The sequence below is a fragment of the Mytilus galloprovincialis genome, chromosome 11 (genome assembly GCF_965363235.1).
Source record: "Mytilus galloprovincialis chromosome 11, xbMytGall1.hap1.1, whole genome shotgun sequence".
NCBI lineage: Eukaryota > Metazoa > Mollusca > Bivalvia > Mytilida > Mytilidae > Mytilus > Mytilus galloprovincialis.
The window spans coordinates 62049235-62063619 of record NC_134848.1 but is presented as its reverse complement, the minus strand read 5'-3'; the positions used below and the strand labels follow the sequence as shown (position 1 = coordinate 62063619).

Genomic DNA, 14385 nt, shown 5'->3' with positions numbered 1-14385 from the left:
TTAACATACCATTATTAAACCAAAATGCAGATATTCCGTTCGGAAAGACGCAACTAATCTGTAAATATAAGAATCAGAATCATTATGAAATGCTTACGTTCAATAGTATATATGAGAGCTCATCCGAACATTGTTCAGTTTGAAGGTTTATTGTCTATATGCTATATGACAGTTTTTATCCATTTATTTGGTGTGTTTGATTTTTTTGATTTTGCCATTTGATTAGGGACTTTCCGTTTTGAATTTCATCGGAGCTCGGTATTTTTGTAAATTTACTTTTTTTAACACTAAACTATACAAAACTATTCGCTTGTTCAGCAGAAAAGCATAATTGGAATTCTTTCATATTGGTCAGTATTGTTTTGTAACTATAGTCATAATGATTAAGACTGTTTAGCGTTTTAAAACCAATAATATGACTCGACTTATAAATGTCATGACATATGCTTGTTTGCTTGAGTATTTATTGGTTGATTGATTGAGATATGCTGGGAAATTCATATTTAAAATGCAGTCATACAATATATATCAGCTACTCAGCTAAAGTGACCAAATTTCATCAAAAAGGGAAAAGAAACAAATCGATTTCAATATAAAATGCGTCCAACATTTTACATAAATATTAAGAATAATTCAATGTACAATTTTTACAAACGAATACCCACAAGATTGAATGATATAATCGATACAAAGTAAATACTCACAGAGACTAGAATTAAAATCATTATATTCCTTTGCACAGTTTCGGGTAAATAGGTTCAACGAACTATCAGTTGACGACTTTTCAAAAAATCTCAAGATTGTCCTTATGGGGCACCAAAAGGGAAAAGTTTGAAAGTTTGTTTTGATTTATTTTATTTATAGGTTCAAACAAAAGTCATAAATAGTTCTAAAAGTATTATAGATATTTATATTAATTTTTTTTTATGTAAAATTTTTTATAAGTGTTTTCTAAATGAAAAAAAAAGAATATCAATTTAACCTTGTTATATTTAACAAATGATAAAACAAGTACTGATTAACGTAGAGCCACTATCAGGGGTAGCTACTTCCAAATAAAGATATTTATGCATAATCTTTACATTATCAAGTATTTCCCTCTAACTTTTATTTATCTTTAAATTAATCATAAATAAGTGTATTATTTGATACGGTTTGTTTTTAATAGTATACAATACACAGAGATCTGCATAAAAAAAAATAATTACAAATTGTTATAACGTTTAGTAATAAAGCTCTTTCAAGACATAAAAAAAAACATTGTTTAATCTGTCCTTTATTTATTATCTATGGCATGTTAGTGTTTGATTGATAGCTAATTCTTGAATAATTATATTTATAAATTTTGTTCCCACCTATATATTACTTTGACTGACTTCTAAAGTTGACTTCCGGATATCTCTCACATATCTTTATATAGAAATATTGAGACAACTACCACGACTTTTCCCACATTGTAACAAGACAATAACCTCGATTTCTCTGACATTTTCCTTGCATTGAAATAAGGCTACGTCGGTTTCTCGGTTTTTCGGTAATTATCACAGATTTTTCTGACGTTTTCTTTCCATTATAGTAAAGGGCAATTACCTGATAAAGAGGCTGAAACTTCCGAATGGATGAACATAACACGAAGATAAACTAACAGAATCAATAAAATGCACAAAAACGACGATTGTCTACAAAACAAAACATTAACGAACCCTATAAAAACCAGCGATGATCTCAGGTCGCCTGAAAAGTTAAGCATCCATTGTGTTCTCATGATAAATTGGTTTATGAGTCTTGTTAAAATTTGTCGGGGGCCTGGTTGAGTCTACTTTAAAGCAAATAAAAGAAAATGACATAAAAAAAAATGAACGCTATTTGTGAATTGGTGCACTGTTGACTTTATGGTGATCATTCAAATGTCTTTGTTTGTACAAAGTCAATGTTTAAGTTAAGGTTGTACCTAACACTACAGGGAGATAACTCTGTAAAGTCAACTAAACGTGTTAATTACATTGTGTTGTAAAAGGCATATTAAGCTTCTCAATGATCAAAATTGGCGTTTGTCAAACTGCTATCTAACCAGTGTATTTTTTCTGACAAAACGGTTGGTTCAAAATTTTTATTTTTTTTATATTTTTGTTGAAGGGTCAAAGTAAATACATTGTCAAAATTTTATGAAAATTAAACGAGCCAAATTAATTTTAGGGAAAGTGTTGGGTACCACCTTAAGTCATCTGCAAAAATATATTTAGCAGAACTAATGGATAAGAATTGTATTAAACTAGCAATGACTTCTAATAACCGTTTTAAAGTTGCATGTTTGTGTTGTACAATGATTATTATCGTTTGAGTATCTACAAATTGAACTTCGACAGAATATTAACAACCCTGATGGAAACACACAAACAAACAAACAAACAAACGAAAAACCAAACGGAAATGTTTTATCCGCCGATGACGGCGCCCAGAATGAATAGAAATATTACAAACAAAATGTCCAATAACATTTTATATGAAAATCAATTCAAGATAAATAAAATAAAGCGTAATGCTCATCAGTTCTATTTTAATTCCATTTGTTCAAATCTAATATACAGTGCACGAACTATGTTATAGTGTTAAGATAATAATATTTATAATGTTATTATTACGGAGATATTAACAGTACGAAGTTCAAACCTTGTACCTAGAATAAAACATGTCATCGTAAATATTTCTAGAGTTCGAACCATTCGTATGTAATTCATCTTTGAGAGGATTAAAGAATCAAACGTGAAAAAAAGTTAAATGATATATGACAGATTCATTATAAATGAGTGCAAACAACATGTTTGTTTATTTCATGCGTCCGACGCGCTGATTTTGGTTTACCTTCATCAGGAACGCGTAAAGCCCAAAATTTGAAATCCGAGGTTGTATAAGTATCGAAACAGTTGAAGACCTATATGACAAAATAAACCTAAAAAAGCGAAAACCTTCGAGTAAGTTGATTTCCAAGATGAAACATCACGTGTTTTTGTGGGTTTGTTTTTGCGTGTTTTTTTAGGGTCTATTCAGTTTTCTTCCTTTTAATGAATTATTTAGCAGATTCCTGGAGTTAAAGCTAACCTAGTGGTTGGTGCAACAGACAATAAGAACAGTAGAAGTAGCTTTTGATCGGAAACATCAAACTGATTCCCTTGCTATGAGTTTTGTTTGATTGATTGTCTAACATGTTTTGGCAAATATTTTATGAATGTTCAAGTCGACATGAGTTTTGAGAGCGGGATCTTAGTTACAACTTTTTTGTATTTCTATCTGTTTTACAATATCAAAATTCTTCGATGTCTTTTTCTTTTTTAATCGTTTTGTATGGTGCCGATATCAAATACATAACATTATAAAATACTAATTTTTCCGTATAGCTTCCCTTTGACTAGTAACCACGAGTATACCCCAATGAGAGTCATGCATAAAACATGCGGTCTCTACTCCTAGGTTAGAACAACAACTAAGGAAACAACTTCGACAGGTTGACTTTTTACATTTAATTTATTGGTCTGTCAAATAATTTTATTTCTATATTAACCACACTACTATACAATTTGTGTTTATTTATTAACGTGTAATCATGTACAATAGAAATGATCAGCTGTTCATATTATTTTTGTGCAGTTCATCTTTTTCATAACTCATGGATGTTGTTATAACATGTATAACAAAAATATAAAAAAAAAATGATGACTTTATTACGAACTTTTACCAATTAAAAATCTTCATCATATTTACAAAACACGTATATATATATATATATATATATATATATATATATATATATATATATATATATATTCTAGACGATTGTTTTATATTATGGAATAAATCATCAGACGACATGAAATTCTTAACTCATTGCATCCGTCAATAAAATTCACTATTGAAAGTAGTAACTTGGAACTCCCATTTCTAGACATTTTGATTAAACTCTCCAACAAAAAAAACATTACGGATATTTATTACAAGAAGACAGATACACACCAGTATTTAAATTTTGAATCATGCCATCCATCACATACAAAAGAAACATTCCATATTGTATGGCAAGACGAGTATGTTCAATTGTATTGGATAAAACTCTTCGCAAAAGAAGATTAGAAGAAATGAAGATGTATCTCTTACAACAGAAATATCCATTAAAACTTATAGATGACAGTATTGAGAGGACAAATAAAATGTCTACAAATCAACTTCGAACACCGAAGGAACAGACAACCGATGATGATGTCCTCCCGTTTGTGACTACTCATGATCCGTCATTACCAAATGCTTTCAGGTTTATAAAATCGAATTTTCCGATTTTACATCAAAGTGAAATAATGAAAAATTTGGTAAAAGAAGAATCGATCATTTATAGTACAAGACAACCGAAAAACTTGAAACGCCAAATTACAAAAGCGCGATTTGATATAGTTGAAAACATATCATCCGTACAAATTTGTGGCGATTCACGCTGTGGAGTTTGTTCCAGAGACAATTATAATTACTTAGAAATCAGTAGTACGAAATATTTCAAAAACGGTAAGAAATTTACAGTAAACGCAAACAGGACTTGCAAATCAGAAAATTTACTCTATTGTATAACATGTGTCAACTGTAAAGAAAATTACATAGGTCAAACAGGAAAAAGTGTGTGTGAACGGGTCAGGATCCATAAACAGCAAATACGGCAACCCGAGTACAGATAAATTCCGTTGAGCGAACATTTAGACATTTGTGCGGGAGGAAAATTCAAATTTTTCCCGTTTTTCAAATGTACGGAACCAACAGAAAAATACCGTAAAGAACTAGAGAGAAAATTCATAAAAGAGTTTGACGCCAAGCTTAGTGCTTAGTAGTTACATGAACAATAACGTCGCATCATACTACTAATATGTTACGAACAATGACGTTACGTCATAATACTAATGTGTTCCCCATAACGACGTTCATCGTCATGAAAAGTCTCAAGATCGATGAAAGCGCTAGACAATGCTGCTTTTAAAACTCTTTCTGTGTATTTAATTTTTAATATATAATTCTGTACACCGCTTAAAAAGAAACTTTTTTTGTACATATATCTATATATATAAAAGCAATGTTCTAAATATTCAATTTCAATGATTTGAATTCACGAGCCGCAAATTATTTGTTTACACAATTTTAGCTTGTCCATTTTCACGACTTTTCGATCTGAAGTATATCGACATCACAACCAAAACAACCACCATCATTGACACAGCTACAACGACGACTCCAACGACGTACACAGGTTTGTTCCCCTTGTTTTTTACTTCCGGTTTCTTTCCTGCATTTATCGCCTCTGTACCTGTGGTATTATGAAAGTATTTATTGATTTCAGTCTTCAAAAATATATTTGTTCCGATATTGGAATATCTCTCGTGGTAATTCTAATGTAAAAAAAATCACGTTTTAACAGAAATAAAAATAAAAAAATAAGTAAGCAATGAACATGGTTGTTAAATTTGATATATGCTTCTTTGCGCTTCTTCGTTAAGTTTTTGTTTCTTTTTGTTCTGATTAAGAATGTGACACGATGATGACTGCTGTACCCATATTTTGACAATTTTACCTATTATGTCTGTTTATCTCACGCATCGTAATCAATATAATGGAATGTGATACGACTATCATACAATTGAGAGGCTAAGCGGTATTAAACCAGGCTCAATCCACTATTTTCTACATGAGAAAATGCCTGTTCCAAGTCAGGAATATGACAGCTGTTGTCTATACTTTTAATGTGTTTTATCTTTTGTTTTTGCCATTTGATTTGGGACTTTCCGTTTTGAAATTTCCTCGGAGTTCACTATTTTGTGATTTTACTTTTTAATGTGCTTAACTACAATGAACGATATTTGAAACCAATGCAATTTTTGTTTTAAAGTCCGTTAGTATAACAAACACCTTATGAACAAATGTAAAGTAAATAATTACTAAATTATCTATAATTTTAACATATCGAGGGTTAAGTGCCAGAAGGGGCTATCTCACAAACTTGAAGTTTTGAGAAAATTGAGTTTAAAGTTTTGACTGTTCATCATAAATCAGTCATTGACTTTTTATTTTGTTTAATAGAATATAAATATAGTTCAATGAATACTTTGTTGTGTCAGATAATGCAAATGCTTTTTATGTTTTAATTAAAGTCGTAATTGACCTAATTTTAAGATAGCACCATTTGGCACAATTTTTTTCATGGCAAAATTTGAATAAAAAGGTGCTATCTTCAGATAGCACCTTTTGGCAGGAAAAAATGCTAAGTTATGTAAACTATTTCTTTATATAGCACCTTGATCACAGAATTCAGATACAATAAAACAATAAAAAGACTATCTGGGCTCACATTTATTGAATGACATTGTAGTTTTGTCTTTAAATTTATCTTAATCCGAGTCTTGATCTTGTTCCTCAACATCAGGCTCGGGTAATCTGTCTTTCTTCCCTTTTTTAGTAGGTAAACTCTTATAAAATTGGACACAGTCCGCCGGTATAATGCCGCTCTGACAAAGGGACAGAAGGTCAGCCTTTTTTGCTTCTGTAATAGGTAGCCTTTCTTTATACTTAGAAGAAACTGCAAGATTGTCTACCAATTTTTGTCGACCCCTTGTTACAACTTTGCATGCGATTTCGTTGAACTCTTCACGGAAGCTATACTTGTAATAGATAATATTTGGTGTTTCTTTCCGGAACTGTAGCTGTTTTATTTCTCTCCATCTGACCTTCTCTCCCTTTTTATTTTGCTCCATATTTTTATAATTTTCCTTTTGTAAACTCTTGAAATCAAGAATGTCCCAATACTTTAAAGGTATAACCACATAAGGATTATTTCTGCGTGCCATATGAATAACGGTATCCCATTGACTAGGAATATAAATATTTGTTTTCCGTTTAGCATGTTCAATCGCAGCGTGCATTGAATCGCACTCCATGTGAGTGTGGCCAGTTTCCAAATATTTCTGGTCAATTATATTTATATGTTTGTTTACTTTAACGGAATATAGTAAAGCTGCTGCTACGAATTTGTTTCTGTTTTGTCCCATACAGTTGTCAGAATAAAATGATATGTGACGAACATATGGGGGCAGGGATGTGATGTACTTATGAAGACATGAAGCCACTTCACAGGAACCGCGTTCTCCTTCCGTTTCATTCCATAAATAGCAAGTCCCTTTGTTATCCCCTAATGAATAAAACGACAGATTGTAGCAGCTTAGTTTCCGTTTGTAATATACCTGACTCACCAAAGAACAGGGAGTAGGCAACACAGCTTCTAAGTCAAATGTTACTGCTTGGTACGATTTGTCTTTTTTGGCAATTTCTTTATCGATCTGCTTCTCCTCCCTTCCACGAACTTTACGTTGTTGATGCTCTGTGTAAATTCGTTTTACTGCCTCATCGGTATTACCTGTTTCAATCATTGTATTGTAATTATGGCAAATCAGGCATTGGTCTTTCTTTGGCTTATGGAATGACATATTATATTCTGAACAAAATATGTTCCTGTAAACATGTTCTTTAATACACCTTTTCTGTTGATCATGGCATTCATCCTTATACAGGTCATACATTTTTCTTATCGTTAAATCAGAGTCAAGGTATTTGCGATTGGTATCTTTTCTGGTATAGTGAGATTCCACCACAGGAAAGGCCTCGATATGTGCACGTTTTATATTAAGGTCCTCTGTTGGGGTTCTGTTATGCGCACTGTGTTTTCCTCTTTTATCGGAAATAGGACTGGAATTGTTTTGCTTCTTTTTTAAGGCTGTTTCAATGGTTTTCCTACTGATTCCTAATGTGGCTGTAAAAAACATTTTGCAGACTCGCACACTTTGTCCTTCTACAATAAATGTAAATGTTCTAGCTACCTGCTTCCGTTTCTTGCTAGGTGATCCGATTGAATTCCGTTCCAATACACGAGAACTAATATAATCCCGCTGTCGTTCATAGGATTCTAGATTCCAATAGTTATTGAATAATGCGAGTCTTTCATCTTCACTCAGTTTATCTGCACACCTAAATCTACATTTACTGCAGGCATGCTTTTTTATTGATCTCGCTTTTACAGTTTTTCCTGTATCACTAACTTTTTATTTATTAATAGTCGTGTCCATTACCAATCCCAGCAAAACGTATTAATACCTTTGTCAATAAATGATTTATATATTGCTTCCTGTACAGACTTTTTTAAAAACAAATATATTGCGTAACTTATACATTTATTTTGTAGTTATTTTCATCGTCACCTGATTTGACCTTTCTTATGTAAAATAATTACTGTTAGAAAGGTGTATGTCTGTTATAAGTTGAGGTTATAAGATTATAATGATGTGTGGTAATCAAGTAGAAGTATTCGATGTCCAGTGATGTAAAAATGATTAAGCTGCACCTGGTGTTTCGGATATCATTTAGGTCATTTTTGACCAAGGCCGTAAATCCTCATCAGGTACCCTAGCCTTGTATCATAATAAATACGATTTAATTACAATTTGATTAGTTCTTGCTCTGGTAACATATCAAATGTAGTGTTATTTTTAGGGCACCAATTTATTAATAGTCGTGTCCATTACCAATCCCAGCAAAACGTATTAATACCTTTGTCAATAAATGATTTATATATTCTTCCTGTACAGACTTTTTTAAAAACAAATATATTGCGTAACTTATACATTTATTTTGTAGTTATTTTCATCGTCACCTGATTTGACCTTTCTTATGTAAAATAATTACTGTTAGAAAGGTGTATGTCTGTTATAAGTTGAGGTTATAAGATTATAATGATGTGTGGTAATCAAGTAGAAGTATTCGATGTCCAGTGATGTAAAAATGATTAAGCTGCACCTGGTGTTTCGGATATCATTTAGGTCATTTTTGACCAAGGCCGTAAATCCTCATCAGGTACCCTAGCCTTGTATCATAATAAATACGATTTAATTACAATTTGATTAGTTCTTGCTCTGGTAACATATCAAATGTAGTGTTATTTTTAGGGCACGACTATTAATAAAAGGACACGACTATTAATAAACTTACACGAAGAGGATACTCGGAAAATGAAATTAATCCACTAATAGATAAAGCATTGAGAAAAAACAGATTGAATACATTATGTTATAAAAAAAGAAATAAACAAAACTGTCCACCACTAGTTCTAGCAACTAAATTTAATCCACTATTCAAACAATTGGGAAGACGAATAAGAAAACATTGGCAGTTAATAGAAAATGATATAACTGCTAAGAATTTATTTCCAAGACCACCTATGATTGCTTATCGTAAACATAAGAACGTGAAAGAGTATTTGACCTCGGCAAAATTATAATCACTGTAAACAATTAAATAGTTATTAGATATGAATGGACATTAGAATAATAATGATATTGCAGATTCACCAGGTGTCGTGCCCTAAAAATAACACTACATTTGATATGTTACCAGAGCAAGAACTAATCAAATTGTAATTAAATAGTATTTATTATGATACAAGGCTAGGGTACCTGATGAGGATTTACGGCCTTGGTCAAAAATGACCTAAATGATATCCGAAACACCAGGTGCAGCTTAATCATTTTTACATCACTGGACATCGAATACTTCTACTTGATTACCACACATCATTATAATCTTATAACCTCAACTTATAACAGACATACACCTTTCTAACAGTAATTATTTTACATAAGAAAGGTCAAATCAGGTGACGATGAAAATAACTACAAAATAAATGTATAAGTTACGCAATATATTTGTTTTTAAAAAAGTCTGTACAGGAAGCAATATATAAATCATTTATTGACAAAGGTATTAATACGTTTTGCTGGGATTGGTAATGGACACGACTATTAATAAATTAACACTACATTTGATATGTTACCAGAGCAAGAACTAATCAAATTGTAATTAAATCGTATTTATTATGATACAAGGCTAGGGTACCTGATGAGGATTTACGGCCTTGGTCAAAAATGACCTAAATGATATCCGAAACACCAGGTGCAGCTTAATCATTTTTACATCACTGGACATCGAATACTTCTACTTGATTACCACACATCATTATAATCTTATAACCTCAACTTATAACAGACATACACCTTTCTAACAGTAATTATTTTACATAAGAAAGGTCAAATCAGGTGACGATGAAAATAACTACAAAATAAATGTATAAGTTACGCAATATATTTGTTTTTAAAAAAGTCTGTACAGGAAGCAATATATAAATCATTTATTGACAAAGGTATTAATACGTTTTGCTGGGATTGGTAATGGACACGACTATTAATAAAGTGCCCTAAAAATAACACTACATTTGATATGTTACCAGAGCAAGAACTAATCAAATTGTAATTAAATCGTATTTATTATGATACAAGGCTAGGGTACCTGATGAGGATTTACGGCCTTGGTCAAAAATGACCTAAATGATATCCGAAACACCAGGTGCAGCTTAATCATTTTTACATCACTGGACATCGAATACTTCTACTTGATTACCACACATCATTATAATCTTATAACCTCAACTTATAACAGACATACACCTTTCTAACAGTAATTATTTTACATAAGAAAGGTCAAATCAGGTGACGATGAAAATAACTACAAAATAAATGTATAAGTTACGCAATATATTTGTTTTTAAAAAAGTCTGTACAGGAAGCAATATATAAATCATTTATTGACAAAGGTATTAATACGTTTTGCTGGGATTGGTAATGGACACGACTATTAATAAATTAATAGATCACTAACATACTCCATACCACTCTGACATTTTATCTTGCGAATATTTTTCTTCCAACTTTCAGGATTAGCTATTTTCTTTCTTGTTAGTCTCCTTTTCTTTGGAGACTGATATTTTGCCTGCTTTCTTGGTGTAATAATTTCATCATCACGTAAAGGATTTTGTACTTTTGATGGTGTACCAGAAGTATTTTCATTCGAATATTCAATGGTTATGTCTGCGGTGCTTGGTTGACAGTCAAGATCATCGCAAATTTCCAGTTCATTTTCAGATTCCAATTGTAACCCCTTTACACGTTTTTTTACTGAGTCATAGTGTTCATGTCCCGGAACACAAAGGTATGCAAGAGTAATTTCTTGTTTCTCATATGTCTCTGTTAAAGAAGGAGTGATTACAACAACTAGTTGATCAGGGTTGCTGCTGTATATCTTAACTGTAACTGCCAAAAGGTTAGCTATTGCCAATGGCATGGTATCTGATAAATTATTTTGCCAACTATCTTCCTGGCGCAAAAGTTCTATCTCATTACACAGGTTGTCTTCGGCGGAATTTAAAAATTCATCATAATAGTTAGCATTTTCTTCTATGTGATTACACAGTAATTGTCTAAGTGTTATAGCATCAATTTTCTCTGTTGTTTGTCTTGACACGGCTTCAAAGAAGCAATTACCTACAGCAGGCACATGCTGGCGACATAATGCGTTGCTTTTCAATAAAACATCCAGTCTCTTTGAGTGATTTCTGTTTATATCATGTCGTTTTCTATACTCAGAAAGACTTTCTTGCTCTGCAATTTTCATCTCTATGAAAATGTCTTCTTTTTGTCCAGATAATTTTGATTTATCCAATTGTTTTATTGGTTTACAAGTTTTACTTTGGAATAGATATTTTGGTTTCTTCTTACATCTCCTGCGTTTTTTAGAATTGACAACTTCAAAACCATCTGATGACTCAGACACATTGATACAGGAACTCGAATCTGAACTACTAATGTCACTCTTAGTTGGAACATATTCGTCAGAAGAGGATATTATTTCCTCAGAAGAATATTCAATAGCGGTCTCATTCTCATCGGGACATTCAATGAGGTTTTCTTCTACAATTTTGTCTTCCATTGACAAGGCTGCATATTCAACTTCTGGGGAACTTGTCCGCGGAAATATTGGCTCCCTAGCTATCATCTCAATATTTTGAATGTTCAACACATCTGTGTCATTCCATTCCTCTGACCTTAAAATAGTGCCTATACGACGACAGGGTTCATTTCGAAAGTATTGGTGGTATTGATGTACATTCATATCCCATCTACCATCATCAGATGACCACTCTGATGTTTCTTCTGTTGAGGAAGAATCGTCATGGTCTGTATGATCTGCTATAACTTCGTTCATATCTGACTCTGGGATCCTTTCTGCGATGTAAACTTTTTGTAGATCTTCCCAATCTATATAATTAGCTTCAGACCAATCGCTCCATTGTTCGTCCGAACTCATCTGCAACCGAATAATTAATATTGATGATATCTATTAATACCAAATGCTTGAATTACATTTCATGGTTTAACTGAATTATCAAATTAATATGTGAAAATAAATAATACAGATTTTCATCTAAAAATTAGTGAAAAAAATTAATTTAAATAAAATGAAATTACAAAATATATTTTGTTATAAGGTACACTGTTTTTATCTTTTTTATTATTGATCATTTTTTATCAATTTGAAGATTAGTAATTGCAGATAAAATGCTGGAAAAATAGTATATTTCTGTTTTAATTAAAACTTACCTCAAACAGTTAAATCTTCTTCTAAATAACCTCAAAAATCTCTTAGGAAAATTGTTTTATGAAAGTACCAGTGTTGTTTCTGCTATCATTTATTGTGAATAATGGTAAATATTAGTGTGAGAAAGCTACATCTTATCTATAGTGATGTATCATATTTCTGAAACTGTCAGAATAATATGTTTTGGATATCAACAGGGGTTATCTCTGACTATAATTTTACATGTGTAGTGCAGTAAGGTGTTATCTGAAATATAACACCATCTAGCACTAATTATTTCCAGATGGCACCTTCTTGCACTCAATTTAATGTATATTTTAGATAACACCCTGTGGTTTTCTATTATATTTTTTTTATTATCAATAGGATTGTTTTAATTATTTTTGTTAATAAAATATAACATATTTCAATTGTTTTTAAACAATTAACTCAAAATATGCAAAAAATCGAAATAGCACCTTCTGGCACTTAACCCTCGATATATGAATTAAAACTTAATTATCTCGATGAATACATTAGGAAATTAAAAAAAACTAAGTTTTTACCTCACACAGCCAATGTTGTCCTTTGTTTCGGAGGATCAAAAGTAAAAAAGTGATATTTTTTTTCCATCTATCATTAATGATTTATTTTTCCTCTATCATTAATGATTTTTTTTACTTTATAATAAACTGATACAACATTTTGTTCGTTACACGCTAACATTGTTTGTTCGTAAACTTGATTTGTTGTCTAAATCAGTTGAATAAATTTAAACATCGGTACCAAAGTTAATAGATTACCTTGCCCTTTTTAATGTTTTCAAATTTCCTTAACCAACTTGCCTTTTTGAAACAGAACTGTAGCTTCATCTTCAGCATAACCAATTGGTCCAACACCTTCAATAGGTTCATCTTCTTGATCTTTTCCCCCAACTCGCTTTCTGTTGCTACAACGAGGCTCACAGTCACGGGAGTAGTCATTGCTGTGACAAAACGTGGCATTGCAATGAACATACATCGAATCAGGATGGAAGGCGTACTCGAAATCCTGGAAGTGGAATCTCGTCTCGTGTGTAGACTTGGTAGTTATAAACGCACTTGGTGCCGCAGGACATCTGTCAAAACCCATATACTATGGTAGATTGTTATTCATTTACAAATACATTTTGTAAGGCACGCATGCAGGCCGTACTTTGACCTATAATGGTTTTTCTTTTACAAATTGTGACTTGGTTGGATAGTTGTATCATTGGCACTCATACAACATCTTCTTATATTTAATAATTGCTGTCAAAAGACATGAACGAATTAAAAGTTTAAATGATTTTTAGAGTTGTATTTCTACGTTTAAGATGTTTGCTGCTCTGTTTAAATTTACAAACTATTTGAAAATACTGTAATAAATTGAAAATGTAAGTATAATGGAACTTAAACAGCAGAAAAAATTGAAATGTCCATGCGCTTATTTTGGAGATATTAGCTCTTGACAAAACTTGGCGGGACGTGAGTCTCTCTAGATTTGTCGTACATTTTACACTGGCACCTTTTTTCTTTTCAAAACTAAAAATAATAACAAAGGTTTGATTTGATTTTCAAATATGTTTTTTTTTTTTTTCAAATTATATGTAATAAAATTATGAAAAGACGAAAAGTGGTTTCTTGTTTAAATGGCACTATTTATGAATCCCTAGCAATGTTCAAAATCATGTTCCAGTAGGATTTTATCAGAGATTGTATCTATTCCAATTACTAGAAAGAATTTATGGAATAACTATTACCAATTCCAGTTTCTGATTAAATAGTAACTATTTCAACATGTTCAATAGTTCATGATATAAATCGCGCA

At 31.6% G+C, this 14385-nt stretch overlaps 2 protein-coding genes across 2 annotated transcripts in view; both read right to left on the bottom strand.

The window, feature by feature from the left end:
• LOC143052563 (scavenger receptor cysteine-rich domain-containing protein DMBT1-like) overlaps positions 1-14385 on the bottom strand; it is a 100085-nt gene that overhangs the window by 43596 nt on the left and 42104 nt on the right. The gene's annotated exons all lie outside the window — the stretch shown is intronic.
• On the bottom strand, positions 5986-8085 carry LOC143052564 (uncharacterized). The gene has a single exon (XM_076225619.1). The coding sequence runs from the start codon at positions 7839-7841 to the stop codon at positions 6414-6416; it is 1428 nt and encodes a 475-aa protein (XP_076081734.1). The 5' UTR covers positions 7842-8085; the 3' UTR covers positions 5986-6413.